At 42.8% G+C, this 18,382-nt stretch overlaps 1 protein-coding gene across 1 annotated transcript in view; it reads left to right on the forward strand.

Annotated features, from left to right (window-relative positions):
* Positions 1-18,382, forward strand: part of LOC126527230 (serine/threonine-protein kinase Sgk2-like) — a 24,741-nt gene continuing 6,359 nt past the window's right edge. Inside the window, exons 1-15 of the mRNA XM_050174984.3 lie at positions 1-216; positions 719-998; positions 2,159-2,289; positions 5,167-5,250; positions 6,287-6,435; positions 8,276-8,378; positions 9,972-10,000; positions 10,093-10,198; positions 10,677-10,844; positions 11,768-11,880; positions 11,969-12,005; positions 12,895-12,981; positions 14,619-14,714; positions 15,451-15,558; positions 17,092-17,229. Coding sequence (XP_050030941.1) covers positions 2,167-2,289; positions 5,167-5,250; positions 6,287-6,435; positions 8,276-8,378; positions 9,972-10,000; positions 10,093-10,198; positions 10,677-10,844; positions 11,768-11,880; positions 11,969-12,005; positions 12,895-12,981; positions 14,619-14,714; positions 15,451-15,558; positions 17,092-17,229 — 1,341 coding nt within the window. The 5' untranslated portion in view covers positions 1-216; positions 719-998; positions 2,159-2,166. The remainder of the gene's footprint in view (positions 217-718; positions 999-2,158; positions 2,290-5,166; positions 5,251-6,286; positions 6,436-8,275; positions 8,379-9,971; positions 10,001-10,092; positions 10,199-10,676; positions 10,845-11,767; positions 11,881-11,968; positions 12,006-12,894; positions 12,982-14,618; positions 14,715-15,450; positions 15,559-17,091; positions 17,230-18,382) is intronic.

An 18,382-nucleotide genomic window follows, 5' to 3' on the forward strand; every position in this document is an offset into this window, starting at 1 on the left:
GCGCCGTTTTTACTGTGCGATACTTGATTTCGAAGGGGGGCGTTTGCACGCGCACACAATAAGCTTCTGTTGGCGTCACACCGACGGCCCGTGCAGCGCCCGCCTAGGGGATCCCGCCAAGGAACTTCGACGGCCACAACGGGCACGCCAGGATCGGTCGCGAAAGAGGAACAAAGGGGAGGAAATTATTCGCCGCGTTCGAGAGCGAAAAAAATGGTGAGTTCCTTCGTCTCTCGTGGTAGCAATCCGAAGGAGCGCGCGAGCGCAGAGGTTTCGAAACGCGCGCACACACGCACAAAAAATGCGAAGGATGAACAAACGCCCCGCGCCTATATAACTACTCGGCAGGTGCATTTTGCGCCCTAGCTTACTCAACGCCGAGGAATGCCCCGTTCGCTCTCGCTGACCGCAGCGCAGATGGACGATGACACAGCGTTTAACGCCGTCCACGTGAAGTACTGCTGCTCTCGTCACAACGACGCGCGCGTCACTGTCGCGTGGAGAGCGAGCAGGGATCAATCATTGGGAAGGGGCGGGAGGGCCAGTCACTCCCGTTCGGTCGCAGACGCGATTGCGCGCAGGCACAGGGCCGCATCACCTTGACAGCTGCGCCGCTTACGATATGCGGTTTTGCGGGACGTTGACTTGCGAAAGCCGCCCGCTCGCCCAGTAGTACGCTGTGAATTCACTGTGCGCGCTGCGCTCTTGCGTATTGCAGCAGCAGACGTCGTGCTCCTGAGAGGACCTCGATCGTCGGCGCAGCCTCTCTGTCCTTGGCAAAGGGGCCGTGCGGCCTTATCAGCGCGAGCACGAGCTGCAGCCACCTTATCGGGCGAGCCTACGTCGCAGAAAACCCGACCGCTTCTGGGTGGGATCATGAGCGGCTCAGAGGGGACCACCAGCGTTACGGTGCGGTGACGGCGGAGTCCCCGCTCCGTCTCTCTCAAAGGGGACCACTAACACGGATCGTCACTTCCAGACGACGCCTAATTGTCACGGTGGGTAGTAACTCCTCCTTGCGGTGGTCCGGGGAAATCTCGCGGACGCAGTAATGACGGAAGCCGGCCCAGTGGCCTGTTGGAGATTTTATGGTTTTACAGCCGCAATAGGCATCTCGGGCTCGCGTGCCCCGCCTGGGGCGGGCTAGCCCCAGTTATGTTGGTGATCTTCCCCCAGACAGCTGTGATGGGTCGTTTCTGGACCTCGACAAGTGGTTTCGTTGAAGTGACGGGCAGGAGTAAGTGACAGGCCACTGAATGAATGACCTGTGCACAAACATGAAAAATGTAACGTCTGTTCACATACTGTGAAGCTTGCAGAAGGCGAAGCACCACTGCTTCGCCTTTTATGGGATGTGCCGGCATGTTTGCAGTGGTCTGCAATTTGTCTTTTACTTTCTTACGGGTGAATACTGAATACCAGCTTGACGGTGAATAGAACGCCATCACTCATTCTTGAAGCTTGTTTAAAAGCACATTAATACAGGTAGAAGGCGTTCCTGCAGAGGTTTGTGTTTTGACCACATTACAGTGCAGTCGGTCTGTCTAGATTATTCACATTAATGCATCTCCATCCTTGCACCCTGGCTTATTCATTTGAATTTGCTACTTGCTTAGCTATGATCCGTGGCGGGCAGAGAGACCGAGGCAGTATTTTGTTCTAAACTGTGTGTGATAAGATAGACCTATGTATTTCCTGCTAAGCTCCAGCTATGTTATGTTTTGGTGAGGAATTTTCAAAGGAGCATCCCTTTTAAAGACAGATGCATTTGGAATATTCTAAGAAAATTTATTAATGGCAGTTGAAAAGGATTTTTTTATAGTGCATGCTTATTCTGTGATGAAATTGTTTGCTAATAAATCTGCCATTTGTGATGTATTACCCAGTGGCCTTTGGCAGTTTGTCATCATTGCTTAACTGCATACTGTTTCTGCATAACGTATACTATCTTTTATTAGTTTTGTTCTGTGTCATTTATTTGCTTTAACGACGAAGCATTCAATTTGGTTTATAAGTATGTTGTAAAGTGATTCTCCTCTTGTAACCTTGGGAAGCTGTCTTGAGATGTGTCATTTTGCCAAAGCGTTGGTTTTCGTATAAGTTGGCAGCGTTGTGTTGATTTAAGCTAACGGAAGGGAATGAAAAAATCTGATTGCAGGATACAGAATGTCGGACGCGCTCGCAGAGCCAAAGCTGCTTCGCGTTCATCACAATGGTTCCACGCCACCTCCACACACAACTGCTTCAGTTATCAATTCAGAGATACAGGAGAAGAACAAGAAGTTTACGGTATGCCTCAAATCTGCTTGTTATCGCTGTTTTGTTTGCCAACTATCGACGCTCGGACATAATAAACTGATTGCAAGCATCCTTGACACCTACAGCTTCTTTTAGCGTGTCCTCAGTGTCAGGCGAAACACAAAAGATGGAGCGCACGCCTGAATGCACAGTTCGTGTCGTCTGCAAGCTATGGTAACGAACAGGCATGTGTGTCATGTTCGCAGAAAGCTTGCAAGGATTGCCACTGCACTTCAGTAATTTTTGCTGATGTCTTTCTTGAAGCATGCTTTTGTACATGGCCAGGAAAGTGCAACCTGCTTTGTATACACTATCGCCATTTGTGAAGCACACAGCCGCTTGATTTGGGAGGAATGTTGCACTATGCTGGTGCTGCTTGTGTACATAAAGCACGTGAGGCTGCCGTGGCAGAATACCAAAACAAACATTAAACAGAACGTCGGCAAAACTATTCCCAGTGGGTGCGGGGATGTCCATTCTTCTGCTCATATTGCAATAATGCAACCAATTTATGCAAACTGCACGTGCGAGTTTATCAGTAGCTATGGTTGGCAGACAGTGGTTACAGAAGGGCTCCTGTCTGTAATCACCGCTAGCAGACGATATGGACTGTGCCTTCGGTGTTTATCCTACGTATATCTTCCTTTGCCTCGTTTCAGTTCAATGATGGTAGATCTGCACCACATTGCATGTAACCAGCTAGATCAGCTTTCATTTAATTGGGAAGTGCAGCATTTTGTTCACTTAAGTAGCAAGTCTCACTTATGATGTAATAGATGAGAGGCTTTTGCTTACATGGTCAAACGGTCGTAATAGCTTTAAAGAATGTCTTCCAGAACTTGCAGCAAATGACAACTTTATTTGCCTCGATTATATATGTCTGAGTCCACATATCTTAATATGCACCTTTTCTTTTTGCTTTACAACTCCCGACAACCAGTAAAGTTGGCCCACATCCATCTCTTCCTTTTTCATTCTTAAAGGTTACCTGGCTCTTGTATGTTACAGTGGCAGTTTGCTTGCCACCTGTAATGTACTAATCAGCGTGAAAGTGCAGCGAGTTGTCAGATTACAAAGTTGATAAATTATATCTCCATACCCTGTTTACAAAAGTGGTGTGGTGATAGGCTTTCTGTTGAACCTCGATGCAACGAATTACTGAATAAAGTAACTTCAAAATATTTGACCGATGCCAAATCGTAACAAATGTAAGCTTATAATGAATATTGTACATTAGGAAGGTATTTTTGCATTGGATGCAACTTCCTTATAATGAGGTTTGACTGTACATCTCCAAATGTTTGCATATGTTGCAATTTTCTTGCTTACCAGTGACAAGGCTGCAACTTGGCTTTATGTTAATCGGTTTGACTTGCATGATTCCACTTGTGGCCTTATATTGCGAGCGTGAGTGTGTTGCTGCTGCCTATTATGCTGTCATTACAGGGATGTGGCGATAGTCATCGTAGCAGCATCTTTTCATTGCTAAATCAAGTGCTCGGTTTCAAAGCACTTTGCAGGAGGCCACATTAGGCATTGTTAGCTTCAACACCAGATTTTTAACCCTATCACCGCTTCTCTGTATGCAGAAATTTTGGCTCACTTCACTTAAAATGTTTTATATCATCTTGTGCATAACAATCATTTTAATGAATGACTTCATGTCGTTATGGCTTGTTAAAAACAGTTTTGGAATGGCTTGACATCGATGACCGGCTCGATCAAAATGGTTTGGAGTCAACTAAAGTGTACGGGCTAGTCTTATCTAATCAAGAAGTTAATTCCACTGTAGGACTAACACTTCTCCCAGCTATGTCAAGTTACCCCCGACTTTTGTCAGCCAAACCCATCTTGTGTCCTGAAATTTTCTAATCTTATTGCCTCAACTAATCCTTTGCTGATCTTGCATTGCATTTACCTTCCCTTGGTACCCATACTATTTTACTCTGACAACCAGTTTACGCGTGTTGCGCATTACACAAGTTGCCAAACTCTGTTTAAATGAATGCGACAGAATCATGTCATGTCACCTTTTAAGCATATCGTATCTCGTGTAAATGAGGTAATACACTAGTAAGGCGCATCTCATTTAATGCACCAAATAGGGGTAGCTTGAGATGGAGAGTGCACGTTTCAGCGGCGCACGTAAACAGAAGCGTATCATATTGGGAATTATGGGAAAGCATTCGCTGCGGGATGAAAACCGGCCAGGTAACCAGCAGCAGCCACTACTGCACTGAGAGGCATCAAAACAAGACTGCCAGCTTACGAAGCAGGGCGAACAAGATTTCTATTCACTTATGAGTACATTGCGTGCGTTGAAGCAGTGTCATCATTGTCATTAATAAATCATATTAACATTGGTGAGTTGCTTGATTCGCATCATTAACATAGCTAAGTCCTATTTGAGGTAATAGAAGCTGAGACAGCCTGTGCTCGTCTACCACTGCTACACATGCTGAGAAATGTTGTTATTATGATAAAATACAGTATGTTATCGCGAGATAACCTTACTGTAAATTTGCCTATGTGGAAAAATGAAGGAAAACCTGTGGAATGTAGCCATCACCCTGTGGGTATTTTTGGACACATGTGACAGAGCGGCAGCAAAGGCAGGCTCATTGGAAGTGAGAGCGCTACTTCTAAATGTGACACTAGGTGTCGTTAGTTTGCTGGACAACAAAATGCACATTCACGTAAACGGTGGTGTGTGAGTGTATGTGATATGATAAATTAATATGATACGCTTCTACTGTACCCATGTAAACACAGCTATTGCGAAACTGTAGTGTTTTTATTTTTAATACTGCTTGATTCTAGCTTGGCTCGAAGTGGATTTGTGACCCTGCATTGCGTGCAACTTTTCAGGTGTACAAAGTCGTCGTGACTGTTGACGGGCATTCGTGGTTTGTGCTGAGGAGGTACAATGACTTCAGCAAGCTTCTGGACATTGTAAGTCGGCACATTGTACAGCTGCTGCTGCTGTGCTCTCGATGTATTGTTCATATCCTGATAGCTCGTAAACACTGAGCATTTAGCTATATGCTATATTTGAGACTTGAGTAGTAGCTTTAGAGAAAGAGGCAAAAACGCATTTCATGGTAGCTTGAAGTGTACACGTCCTGCATGACATGTACCATGAATGGAACACCTAGCTGATAATATAACTGAAACATTCCTACCTCATTGAGAGAGAAAAAAAGTAAAGGGTTGGTAGGATACATTTGGCTGAGAAGTATTGAAAATTAAAAAAAGTCTGCATGTCTTTGTGTCATAATTAAGCTGTAGTTGGTATCCAAATCAAACAGGTGTTTCCTTTAATGTTTGATTATACTGCACATGTTGCGAGAAAGTTGAGGCCAGCAACAGGTAGCTTGTTTTAACATTCTTTTATAATTGGATGCTGCATTTTAGGGGAGGGGGCTCTCACTATGCCTTTCTGTTCAACATTGAATCACGATTGTGGTTGGCAGAGTTTACGTGAGCATTGCTATTGCTCGGCTTGTGAATTGTGACCGTGTTGTTTCTGCAAGGAAAACAAGTTTGCAATTAACAGAGCAAGTGCACCATTAGCACTTGTATTGGTTGCTTTTTGGAAAGTATGACACTCTTTGTGTTGACCTTGTTGTAGTGTCAATACCCCCTTCTGTCACAAAACATGATGGACTCTGAACAGATGTGTCAGTGCTAAAATCTTTTGTTGTGATGTTCTGCAGACTACATTGAAAGTAGAGAAAATGAGAGGAATTGTCCATGCAGCTAATTAATGTACTACCAACATAAGACCAAATGCGAACAATTCTTAAACTACTCCAATGTGTTATTCCATTTCCAGGTTCACCTGCATTTGTAACGGCAGCTTAATTTAGACTCCAACAGAACATACACTTGGGTTTATACCTCATGCTTAGAAACCAGCTACAGTGATTTCATGTCACACTTACACAGTGCATTCCAGTTTATGCTGATGGTACAAAATTCTTTTTAGATCAAGAAGCAGTTTCCGGGCTGCCATCTCAAGCTTCCTGGCAAAAAGCTTTTTGGGAACAACTTCAGCCCCGACTTCATACGGAGCAGGCGTCAAGGGCTGGACGAGTTCATCCAGAAGCTCGTCACAGATGAGAAGCTGATGCAGAAGTGAGTAAGAAGTGATAAAGGTTCAGGAAATGCCACTTTTAGGGCGAAAGCCTTAAGTGGCTCATACCCAAATTGTGTTGAAAAAAAAAAATGCATTGTCCGGTCCAGTGGTACAATAACTAGCATCATCAGCAATGGCTCATATCCCTCTAAAAAGCAAGAAATGCAATGGCTCATCCCTCTCGTAATGCAGAGGCTACAAGCACTCATCAAAGTGATGTGTACATTGCATACATTCATTGAAAATGCGCATACGACGTACAGAAATGTGGCGTCTAGTCGAGTGGTGCAAAAATAATGTGGCCTTCTCAATGGCTCATACCCCCGAAAGCGAGCGAAAAATGCAATGGCTCATACTCCCGTAAGGCTGAGGCTACAAGCGTTCAGCTAAGTGAAGTGGACAGCGCATACATTCATTGAAAGCATCGATATAACATACACAGAATAGCATACATTTCAGTCCCCCCCTGCTGAGAGGATGTGACGTAAAGTCAAAGAGAAAGGTTGTTGGCGCGAGGTGACCCCACTATACGAGCGCACGAAGCCGAAGCTAAGCGTCGAAAACGATCTGATGAAGCCAAACTGTGAAAGCAGCAATGCAACAATACGAGACGATGCATTACCAAGTCTGCAGCAGGCTTTCGAATTTGTGTTACAGGAGTATGTAACATGCTGCTAATTTTTTTTTTTTTTTTTTTTGTACTTCGAAGAGAAAAGTTGATTGCTTGTGATGTCTCTGCACAACCGATTGTGCCAACTAAATGTCGCCAAGCATTAAAAAAATTAGAGAGGGCTTGACCCAAATGGCGATCACTGTATGTTGATGGGTATTGTTCATGCTTAGTAGTGTAACTGACTGGGATGGTAAGTGCTGCATCATTTTTGTGTGAAGCACGAACATTAAACGGAAACATAGAAACAGGAAGATATGAGGACTAGTGTCTTCCTGTTTCTGTGTTTCTGTTTAATGTGTGTCTTCCTGTTTCTGTTTAATGTTAGCACTTCACACACTCGCAGGAAAATGCTCGTGCTAGCCATAAGTGTTTCTCTATTTGCACTAGTAATAAATTAACAAAATTTAATTTGATATCTATATAACTCATCCAATCGGTAAGGCATCAATGCAAAAGTTGTGAAGGATGTTGACAAATGACTGATAACTGTGTTTATAGCCACTTAGGTCTTTTATCCTTTTTTTCCGTCTAACAAAGTAAGGTTACAAAATTTTAAGATTGCCACATAACGTGTCCACATGCCAGCGATTGCAACACTCTCAATCCCGAGGCACTTCCTTTTGGACCTTTTCTGCAAATGTGACTATATTCAGGTGTTTCAGTGACAGGAGTTTGATGGTAGATGTCTGGATGTTTGCTCTCGGTGCCAGTACGTCGCCATGTAGCAGGTTCACTTCTTTCATTGTTTCTCACAGATTTACATTAGGGATATTTTTCAAAATGATAGCTGGATGTTTTTTTTTTCCAGAGTATATCTGATGCTCCTGTAGAAAGTTCTGACATGAACTTCACGAAACTCACTTCAAATTTCAAAATTTATTACCTGTTCTGCTGTAGTATGCTTCTCATGCATATGAAGATGCACAAAACATGGTGAAACCAAATTTTCAATGAACAAAATTAATTGGCACCCGAAGGGAATATAGAAAAGATTATTAGCATGGTTAAATGCAGTATAAATCTGTGTTTTAGCTGCACTGTTCTTCTGAGAAGAATGACTGGTGCGTGTAGCTACAATTGCTCAGCATGTTGTTATCGCAACCTGTGATGGCCATGATGTCTGGATACTCAAGGACCTCTTGTTGGCTACCTGCCATATCTTTCAGCCAAGACGTCAGGGCCTTTCTCAATGTTGACAAGAACTTGAGCATCAAAGAAGTGGCCGAGGAAGAAGAAAACAATGGGCAGGGTGTGGAGGCTCCCGAACCAGTATGTTGTCATGGTGCCTTAATAGTACTACACATTAGTCTGTGATAGCCATCACTAAATAGCTACCCCCCTCTTCCTGCAGACATTACAATGTTCACATTATCAACCAAAAATTAAGAATTTGGTATATTTTTTGCTTGCAGATGTGTGAAGGGCTGCAATTTATTTCTTCAGTGCACTTGTCACCCTATAAATTAAGTACTGTGCATAAAGTGCAGTCCAGAATTTGTGTATGTCCCTAATCTACTTTTCATTATGTTTATGGGTAATATCATTCTTTTTACATATTTTGCCGTGTTGAATGTGTGTAACATTCAACAAACATTTTCCTAGTAGCTGTTAGTGAAAAGAAGGGAAGCAACAAAGCACAGAGGAAATCAGTTTTTATTTTTGAAATCTTGAATTATGAATAGGGATATGTCTGCAATAAGCTCCATATTCTTAGTAACAAAAAAGGGAAATGAAAGTGGGAAAAAAAACGGGCAACTGGCCTCAGGTGAAGTCTGGACCCACAGCCTTCTTGTAACCTCCTATGAAGGTTGCGAGCTCAGATTTCACTGGTGGAAAGTTGTCTTCTTTTTTTCCCTCCTTTTATCCCTCATTTCTGTTTTTCTGTACTAAGAATATTAAGGTTATTGTAATAACAATCTTGTGCAATTCAATTTTAAGAAAGCAATAGTTAATTTCTCCTATGCTTGGCTTTGTGTGAGCTCCTCGGTTCCTGTGATATTCTGCACTCACTGTTTTCACATTATATCTTGCTTGTATAATTAGATGCATTTTTTGAAGACATGTTGCCTACAAATTGCAAAAGAAAGGTGGGAGGGATGTTATCTGGCTAGAATGTCAGAAGATTTTGACATCTGAATTATGGAGTGCAAGAAGGTACTGTAGTGATTGGAGAATCAAGAATGTCGGACATATTATTGGTGTGATGGCTAAAACCAGCACAGTGGAATGAAACGAGAAAAATGTTTCCATGAAATTTGGTGGAAATCGGTCTCTATTACGATTTTTTTTTCATGGTCTATTCTATTTTTCCCTTCATCATTTGCTTGTGACCGTCACAGATTGGCAAAATAAACAGAACTCGCTCAGACTCACTCGCAAGTTATATTTCTTGCTTAGGGCTTGCTTTGACTCGGTCTTGCCAAAAATATACTCAGCCGGGTTCACTAGGGCTCAAATTTGCGATAATGCCAGTGAGCTGTGCTTCGACTCGTGGGTTGGTGCGAGTCTGTGTGAGTTTGCTGACCTATGGTGTCTCATCTGCTGCTTGCCAGTATCGTTTTGGTTGGTTGTTTAATGAAACTGGAGCACGAGAAAAGAATAATTGAAAGGGTATTGTTGTTTAATATGGCTCCTGTTTGCTTACATAATAAAACCTTGTTGCAACAAAGTTGCATCCATTGCAAAACTACCTTCATTATATCTGATATTTGTTACACACTTACATCAGCAAAAGACATTTATTTACTTTGTTATATCTGGTAATTTGTTAGTATAGCCATGTTTGTTATATCGAGGTTTGACTGTGTAAGTTTCAAAATGTAATGCAATAACTGTTTTTTGGTGTTTTTCCTTTTCTTGCAGGTCGACCTAGGCTCGACAGAAAAACCACAGTAAGTTTCTCTTTTTTGCTGTTGTCGATTTTAGGTTGCGCTATTGACCTTATATTGTAACCTTACAACGTCGACCTTACATTGTGTTACAGTGTAAAGCCGAGTGATTTCGAGTTCCTCAAAGTGATCGGCAAAGGCAGCTTTGGACGAGTGCTGCTGGCGAGGCACAAAGTGGAGAAGCAGTTTTATGCCATCAAGGTACAGCACCCCGAGTTTGCATGCTTTATAAGGCCTGGTCACCGCCGACATTCAAAGAGACACTGTAGAGGAATATGACGTTCACCCATATTGGCACATCGCACATCTGTAATAACCTGCAGCATTCGCATGTGCAACAGTCGCACGGTGAAATTCGCATATGATCCGCACCCCCATTTTGCTGTTATTCTTTTGTTTTCTTTTTTTTGAGATGTTGGTGCAGGTTATATGTGCAAAATATATAATAGTTCGTAGTACTGAGGCGTTAACATGGCACAGAAACTGAATAATGATTGTCATTCTGGAAAATTCGGTATCCTGAAGTTCGTCGTACCGAAATATTTTTACGTTGAAAACCATAAGAAGTCGGCAGGGGTGTTCTGAAAAATTCGTTTATGAGGTGTTCGTAGTAACAAGGTTTCAATGTAGCTCACCTAGCCTCATTATTTCCCACTATCATTTGTCTTGTCCTGGCCAGGTGCTGCAGAAGAAGATGATCCTCAAGCGCAACGAGCGCAACCACATCATGTCCGAGCGGAACGTACTCCTGAAAAACCTGGACCACCCATTTCTCGTGGGGCTCCACTACTCCTTCCAGACGCCCGTGAAGCTGTACTTTGTCTTGGACTACGTCAATGGCGGAGAGGTGTGGTGCTCTTTCATCCATTCTTGTTGTGCCGAGCTTGGTTGTTCTGTCTCAACCCAGTCACTTGTGACACTTTAGTTAGCACGAAATTCCCGCGACCCTCTCTATTTCGAAATATTTGACAGGTGGCAACTCATGCTGAACCTGACAATGAAAAATTGCCTGCTTTACCGTTGACACCGACCGCGGTCGACCTGCACAGCACCAACGATAGCTACGGAGCGGTGATTGAGTCACGTACATAATGCACGGTCCGTGCTTTCGTCTGTCACGCAGGTTGGCCTTATTATAACCCACCTGCGGTATAAATTAGAAAGTCCTTGTGTATTTTCAGGCAAAACTGGAAAGCAAAACTTTCTATGCAGTAAAGGTTTGTCATAATACACAAGTTCATTGTTGAACTAAGGGCCTGATTGGTATTCAGTAAAACATAACATCACTAATTCTTTACCTTCAGAGATAAAGAAATCACTATATTCAAGTGACATTCTATTGATTAAAAAAAATATTTTCAAGAACTTTTTGCTAGAACTGAGCAGTAATCAGTGCTTGTATACTAATTTGGAGATCCCTTTACTAAAGGTAGACTGTACCGTATATCTTGATATTCATGTACCCTAAATTAGTGATAGCTTACTACATTCTTGTTATGCAATGCTAGGCAACTCCTGAGCATGTGCGTCACTTTGTTGTTTTGCCCAAAATTCGCAGACATTAGATGTGAATAATTTTTCTGATATTCGATATTCGACTTTGTTTTCTTAATTCGATTCGAAATCTACTATTCGGTATTTGCAAACCTCCTAGGTTTTTCGTCATCACCTAGTATATCTGATTGGTGTCATACTTCAGCTTGGGCATCTTTTTGCAAGAAAGCACAGCCAAAAGTCATTGTTCTGAAATGCAGCTCTTTTATCTTCCAGCTTTTCTTTCACCTTCAAAAGGAGAGGACGTTTGCAGAACCCAGAGCTCGCTTTTATGCTGCTGAAATTACAAGTGCCCTTTCGTATTTGCATTCTCAGGGAATAGTGTACAGGTAAGAAAGGCAAGCTGCTTCTGGTCACCGTGAATAGCCTTTTGGTAGCCTTGCAGTTGTTCAATGATGGTAATTTTTTGTTCTGCAGAGATCTGAAGCCTGAAAACATCCTGCTTGATGCACAGGTAAGTTCTTCCTCTCTTGTTACAATCGGCAGGCAATAAGTGCATACGAAAGTCTACGTTAGATGCGTGAACTCCAGTGGCACTACTTGCGCGGCACTACTTGTGCGGTTCAGCTATCAGTGCCAGCTTTCGTTTTCTAGGAACTCAAGTTCATTTTTATTTGTTGTTTGGCCCTTTGCACGTTCTGTACTTTACACATGATCTGCAGATAGTAAAATCATCATGAAAGACAATCGTGGTGTCAAGTGCTTGCTTAATGTTGACACCATGTTGCTTTGAGACCACAGGCTGTCTTTATGCGATATGGCTGTATTACTTCAATAGCTCATTTTTCCATTCATCATTGCTTTCACTGAGTGCCAACCATACAGTATGGTCTGTTTTTAAAAGGAACATCTAGCTGGTAATAAATCCAGTGTAACTGAAACACTTCTACTTTAACAATAAAGAATTCAGTGATGACTTAATGGTATATACGAGAGAAATACGTTAGCATTATGTCGTACCTATTTGAGGTCTCAGATCCATGCATTAAACTGCTTTCACCACATTGAAAAGCGTTGTTCAAGAGCACATTCAACACGTCCTGCCTCTTCGAGGCTGATGGGACGCGTTAGGCTGACCTCTTCACGTTAGCATATCGTCTACACACCTTCAAATCATAATTGAGTTGTGATTGGCAGCCAAACTCTAAGTGGGTGTCCTCTTTAGCAGTTGACAACAGCAGTTATTGAAAAAAATAGTGCTGTCATTGTGTGGCCTTTCTTTTTGTGCTGGTTGTTAAGTAGATGGTGCAAGCGATTCGGTGGGTAGGTACACATAAAAAAATGTGGGTTGATAAAATGTTTTTAGAGAGCACTAATGCAGGTACGTGTCTTCCTACTTTCAGGGTCACGTGGTTCTCACTGACTTTGGCCTCTGCAAAGAGGGTATCAAGGAAAAGGAGACCACGAACACATTCTGCGGAACACCTGAGGTTAGTTATGTTTGCCCCATATTCACAAGGCCAAGCCACTCTTCAGTCATGCCCAGCATTGCTAGATTAGTCATACTCACCATTACTAGCTTACTCAGCGTTCAAACTCTGCTTTGGAGCACCACAGAAACATGACATCTTGCTATTATCTGCTGTGCCGGCCAGGCAGACTTCATTTTGCATGTCGCAATGTCCTCTTTGGATCCAAGAAAATCCTAGTGATTCATGGTCAGTCCTGACTGTCAAATGGTCTCTCATGAATCTGAGAAATGTATTGCTTGAACAGATGGCGCAAATATGTGCTCACACAAGCTCCTTCACGTATGTGGACAAAGAATCCATTTGTTCAGGTCAAATTAAAAGAAGTGTTCTGTTTGCCTGAACACTTTAATAGAGGTTCTAACATCACCTGGTTGTTTGTTGCCTTCACTTCCGATTCTGGATAAACACGTCATGCAGTGGTAATAGAAATTTACTACACATCCGTGTGTTGTCGGTGATGATGCAGCTAAGCGTCTCGCACAGAGTATAAAATTTTCCAAGAACCAGTGTCAACAAAATGATTAAATTCTTAATACAGTGCTTTCTAAGCTATATCTCAGGCTAGAATTCTTTTAGCTTCTCGTTGCTGGTTTAGTCCCGACTACGATGAAGGACAGTGTTCGCAACAGTGGATGCTGAGTCCAAGATGGTTAAATCAAGACTGTAGCCTTCTGTGTTTTACTTGAGATAGCAAGTTAGTCTACATGGGTTTGTGAAGCCTCTTGTGTGTCATGTGTGCCTCCGAAATGTGTGGTTATGGAGCTTGTCCAAAGCCTCTTGTGCTTCATATGTACAATCATGCAAACATAAAAAGCGAACACATAGTGGAGAAATAAGTAAAAGTGTGCGCCAGAATTTTGCAAGCAACAGCCTACATTCATCAAGCGCATGCTAGATGGCACCACAATGCTGTACTGCAGAAAAACAGAAGCACTGACAAGGAGCTTGTAGTATGTGTGCCTTGCTAGAGCAAGTTTGTCAACATGCACCTGGAGTGGTGATTGATGATCATGTGTATCAGGAGTAACATGTGCAAGAGAGAGTAGAATTTGCTATTGCAACTGCTTTCAGTCGCTGCCTAATGTGAAAAAGCCTTTAGCCTTTCGGTTTTTTTTACGATTCCTGTCCAGTTGCTCCAGAATGCATGGAAGCCAGTGGCCCACCATGGCAGTGCCACATTCAAACATTTTATAGCTATCATTGCTATAGTATGGACAAGTTTCTTTGCTAGACAACTTCCGCACGCAGCTCTAGAAGCGGCGGCTGCTTGTAATAGTAGGAAGTTGATGCTACCTTCACCAGATCCTTCAAACTGTGTCCGACATCTGGGAAAGTGGGTAATTGCGAGGTTGCGTAAAAGATTGGCTAGGAAATATGTAATCCTTTTTTACACAGGGCATTTCGTTGTAAAGGTGTTTCTTGTAGAGGCTTCGACTGTATACGTGTTACATGGGCGCACATAGAGCACAGAAGCTTGCGTGTGCCATTTAAAAAAAAATTTTTTTTTAAGGTTGCTTTAATTGAGGCTATGACACTATGGTTTGTTCTAAGCACTTGAGCAGCTTACTGCAATAACTACAACGATTCCTGTGCAGTACCTGGCTCCAGAGGTGCTCCGGAAGGAAGCTTACGACCGCACAGTGGACTGGTGGTGTTTGGGAGCCGTGCTGTATGAAATGCTTTACGGCCTGGTGAGTGTCTGTCAGGCGGAAGCGAGGAAGTCCTGTGGTACCACTGCTGGCGCAACAGCAGTTTTTGCACATTTCTTCCTGCGCATATTGCACTGTTCATCGAGACCTGTATTGTTTGCTGACAGAAGCCGAATCATTGTGCCAGGCATAGTACCATGCACTAATTACTGATTTTAGCTATCCCTGGAATGTCCCTGCGTTGTTGGATGGTTAGGTGACCCACAGTTCATTAGAAATCCTTAATATTTTTGCATGCGAGAGCATTAAACTCGGTAATAGTAGGAGCACCTGGTATGATAGCTCTGTGGCTATGGCATTCCACTGCTCAAAATGAAGTCATGGGTTTGATTCCCAGCCGCAAAAGCGCTAGTGTACATTATTTCATGTGTGCTTTAAAGAACTGTGGTATCCTTCATAGCCCATATGTTTCTTTGGGACATTACACACGTAATTTCAGCTTTAGCACTGGTGAGATTAAGATCAAGTTCTCGCATAATTTAAACTAGACAAGTTTATGCATAATATTAATGACTGGATATCTCGATGGTCTACTGTGTCTGCTATGTGCTCAACCTGCTAGGCATCAAGATGGTTGATGTAGTCAGCATTTTGGAATACGTAAGCATCCAAATACGCCGTCCGAGAGTCATCAGCAGCATCAAGTTGCTGTTTCAATCAATTATTTGCATGCCGCTATTCCAAAACGTTTACTGATTTGTTACTGTATGCTGCGCAGCCACCATTTTACAGCCGAGATACGGTGGAAATGTACGACAACATCCTCCACAAGCAGCTGCGACTGCGCACCAACATCTCGGCAGCAGCGCGAGACATCCTTGAAAAGGTGAGCGAGCATGCTGTCATGCTTGGCACAAGTCATGTTTGCAAGAGAGATGAGGCCCCGTGGCCTCAAACACGACCAGATTTTTCCTTTTTCCTGCACTGTGCATTTTAGCAACCGTGTAAAATTTAATACACGAGGCAATGGGTGCTCTTTCTCAGTCGCAATTTTCATACAGCATGCACGTGCACGTACTCCCCTCTCATGGACACAGTGGGCATGGACAGAGTGATATGGCAAGGTTTGAGACCGAGCTAGCTGGTGTTCTATGTTAGTGTGAATTACAGAGCACACTGGGACAAGGACAGGACACGACGAAGACAAACGCTGTATCAGCGCTTGTCGTTGTCATTTCCTGTCATTGTCGCAATATGCTCTGTAATTCACAGTGCTGTGGCAAATCAGTCCTGCGGAAGGAAGCCTGCAAGGTTCATGAAAGGGAAAAACTGGCATTCACCTGCATCGTAGCATGAAGTTTCAAAGCAAATCCAATGGAGGTTTCTCGGGAAGAAACCTTTGCAATTTAAGAAAAAAAAATTCATCCTTGCCTGGAGACCGAACAAAAGACCAACGCGTTTTCGGGGCGGTCACTCTACCATCTTAGCTAACCAGAAGGCTAGCAGGTTGAAGAGTGAGGCTGAATTCATCGACAACTTGAAGCGTGGTGATATTAAATGTGGCAAAAACTTCTGCAGAAGCCCACAAGATAGAAGAAGCTTAATGAAAGGAAAAAAAAAAAAAAGAAAGCTCTGTTTCAGAGCTTTCAGAGAAACCTATGCGGGGTTTCCTTTGTAGGTTTGTGCTACAGTCCAGGTGGATGTCAATATTTAAAATTTAGAATGATAAATGAACAAGGTGAGAAATAAGCTACATGCACATGAATGTGACAGTGGCGCAACGCATCAGGTTTCAATACTACATTTCATACATTGCAGGCAACGCTACCTAGTCTAGAGACTCGCTTCTTTCATTTACAACCGATAAATATAGTGTGCCCCATATTAAAGAAAGATGTAGGTATCAGGTTTCATACTTTCATATCACAAAATATTACCTAATTATTACGTGTAAATCGTCACAGATCTGCTCCTATTTACCACTGAACAAGTCGAGTGGCACGTTTTCGGTCACTGGTTTCTTCCCCACTTACCTGCGAAATGCACCCATGGAAAACAGTTTCCAGCTGGTTTCAGACGAAGTTGGATGCTCCACATGTATATAAACACTGTTATTATATTTCCCTGATGCACCAAGAAATGCGGTATGCTATTGTCACATTCATGTAAATGTGCCTGTAGACGAGATGCTGAATAGAGTTCAGTAATTTAACACCTTGGATGCATGAGCAATCATTCAAAGTGCCCAGCCTCTGCACACGAAGTGTCGATTTCGGACGTTGTACACAGCAATACTAAGTACTAATCTCAATAATAAGGTGCCATTGGGAGCAGGCTGTTAGCCTAAATGTGAGAGTCTTGACTCAACTCTATGCTGTCTTGCTGCTTCTTTTTCATCTGTGTTCTTTTGCACATTCAGCTTTTGCAGAAGGAGAAGCGGTTGCGCTTGGGTCACACGGACGACGGCAACGAGGTGAAGCGACACGACTTCTTCAACCCGATCAACTGGCAGGACTTGGAATCCAAGCGAATCCCTCCACCCTACAAGCCTAGTCTGGTGGGCATACAGTTCTTGTCATCCTTCTTTTTTTTCTGAAGCAAATTGCTTTCTTTGGCTCTTTCGGCCATTCCTGTGGCGGTCGGACGTCCATCACCGACACAAATGCACCGATGCAAATGCCATGTTCTTTCTCGCGACTGAGTTGAGGTGCACATTCGTCACCAAAATGCCAACTATGCTCTTTGAGATGCACCTGCCGTCATGCGACACCTTTGGAGTGTGTGAAGGTTCAGATGTTGTTGTGGACTACTCATTCTATACTACCGCTACAAATGTGCTGGTTAACAGCTCAGTTCTCTTTTGCACAATTGTGCAATGAAACAACAAACGCTGCCTAAATATCCTCAGTGCAAAAAAAAAAAAAGAAAAATGCCTTCAATTTCATCATTCCCATCATAAAGCTAATAGCTTTTTAGAAGCGTTTGGCTATTCGCTTACTTGGAAATCATCATTGGAGGTTTCTGCACGATCGGGCACATGCGACCATTATTTTGGAGGTTGCTTTCGTTCCATTAATTCAAAATTTAATTTACTGCCTAAAGGGGCACTAAAAAAAGAGACACTAAAATTAGTTCAGACTAAAGTTTCTCAGTATTCTATTTTAGTTGCGATAGGAGGTCGGTTATTTGAAGAGGAAATGCAGGTGAAAGATTAAGTTATTGAATTTCGTGTGTATGTCAGCCCGATGTCATGGACTTCAAAGAATGTTCTCGTATTTGGGCAGTTCTGGTAGGTTAAACATTCTCAGAACTTATTATGTTTAGTGTTTTGCTCCCTTCGAATACAATGTAGTCCATCTTTACTGATAAAACTTAACAAGGCCTTAGTTATCTGTGACGTCAAGACGAGCTGGTGCGAGAACTGTGGGCCAGGCAAGGTGGTGCATGCTTTGGCTGTGGGCCAACTCCGATTTCCTTATCCAGATTGCACATAAAATGCAGAAGTGCTCTCGTGAGACAACCACTAGGCTAATTTGAGTGAAATTTGTTGCATATTAGAGAGAAATTTAAATTCTGGTCACTCTAGGAAGCACAGAAAAATTTTAGGACTTCTTACTTTTTTTACACACATTGACTAAAATGGGCAAGTTTAACAAAAATAGAAGCACAAAGTTTACAAATGTGGAACTCTGCACCAAAAACTGATATCG

The sequence above is a fragment of the Dermacentor andersoni genome, chromosome 9 (assembly GCF_023375885.2).
Source record: "Dermacentor andersoni chromosome 9, qqDerAnde1_hic_scaffold, whole genome shotgun sequence".
NCBI classification, from domain to species: Eukaryota; Metazoa; Arthropoda; class Arachnida; order Ixodida; family Ixodidae; genus Dermacentor; species Dermacentor andersoni.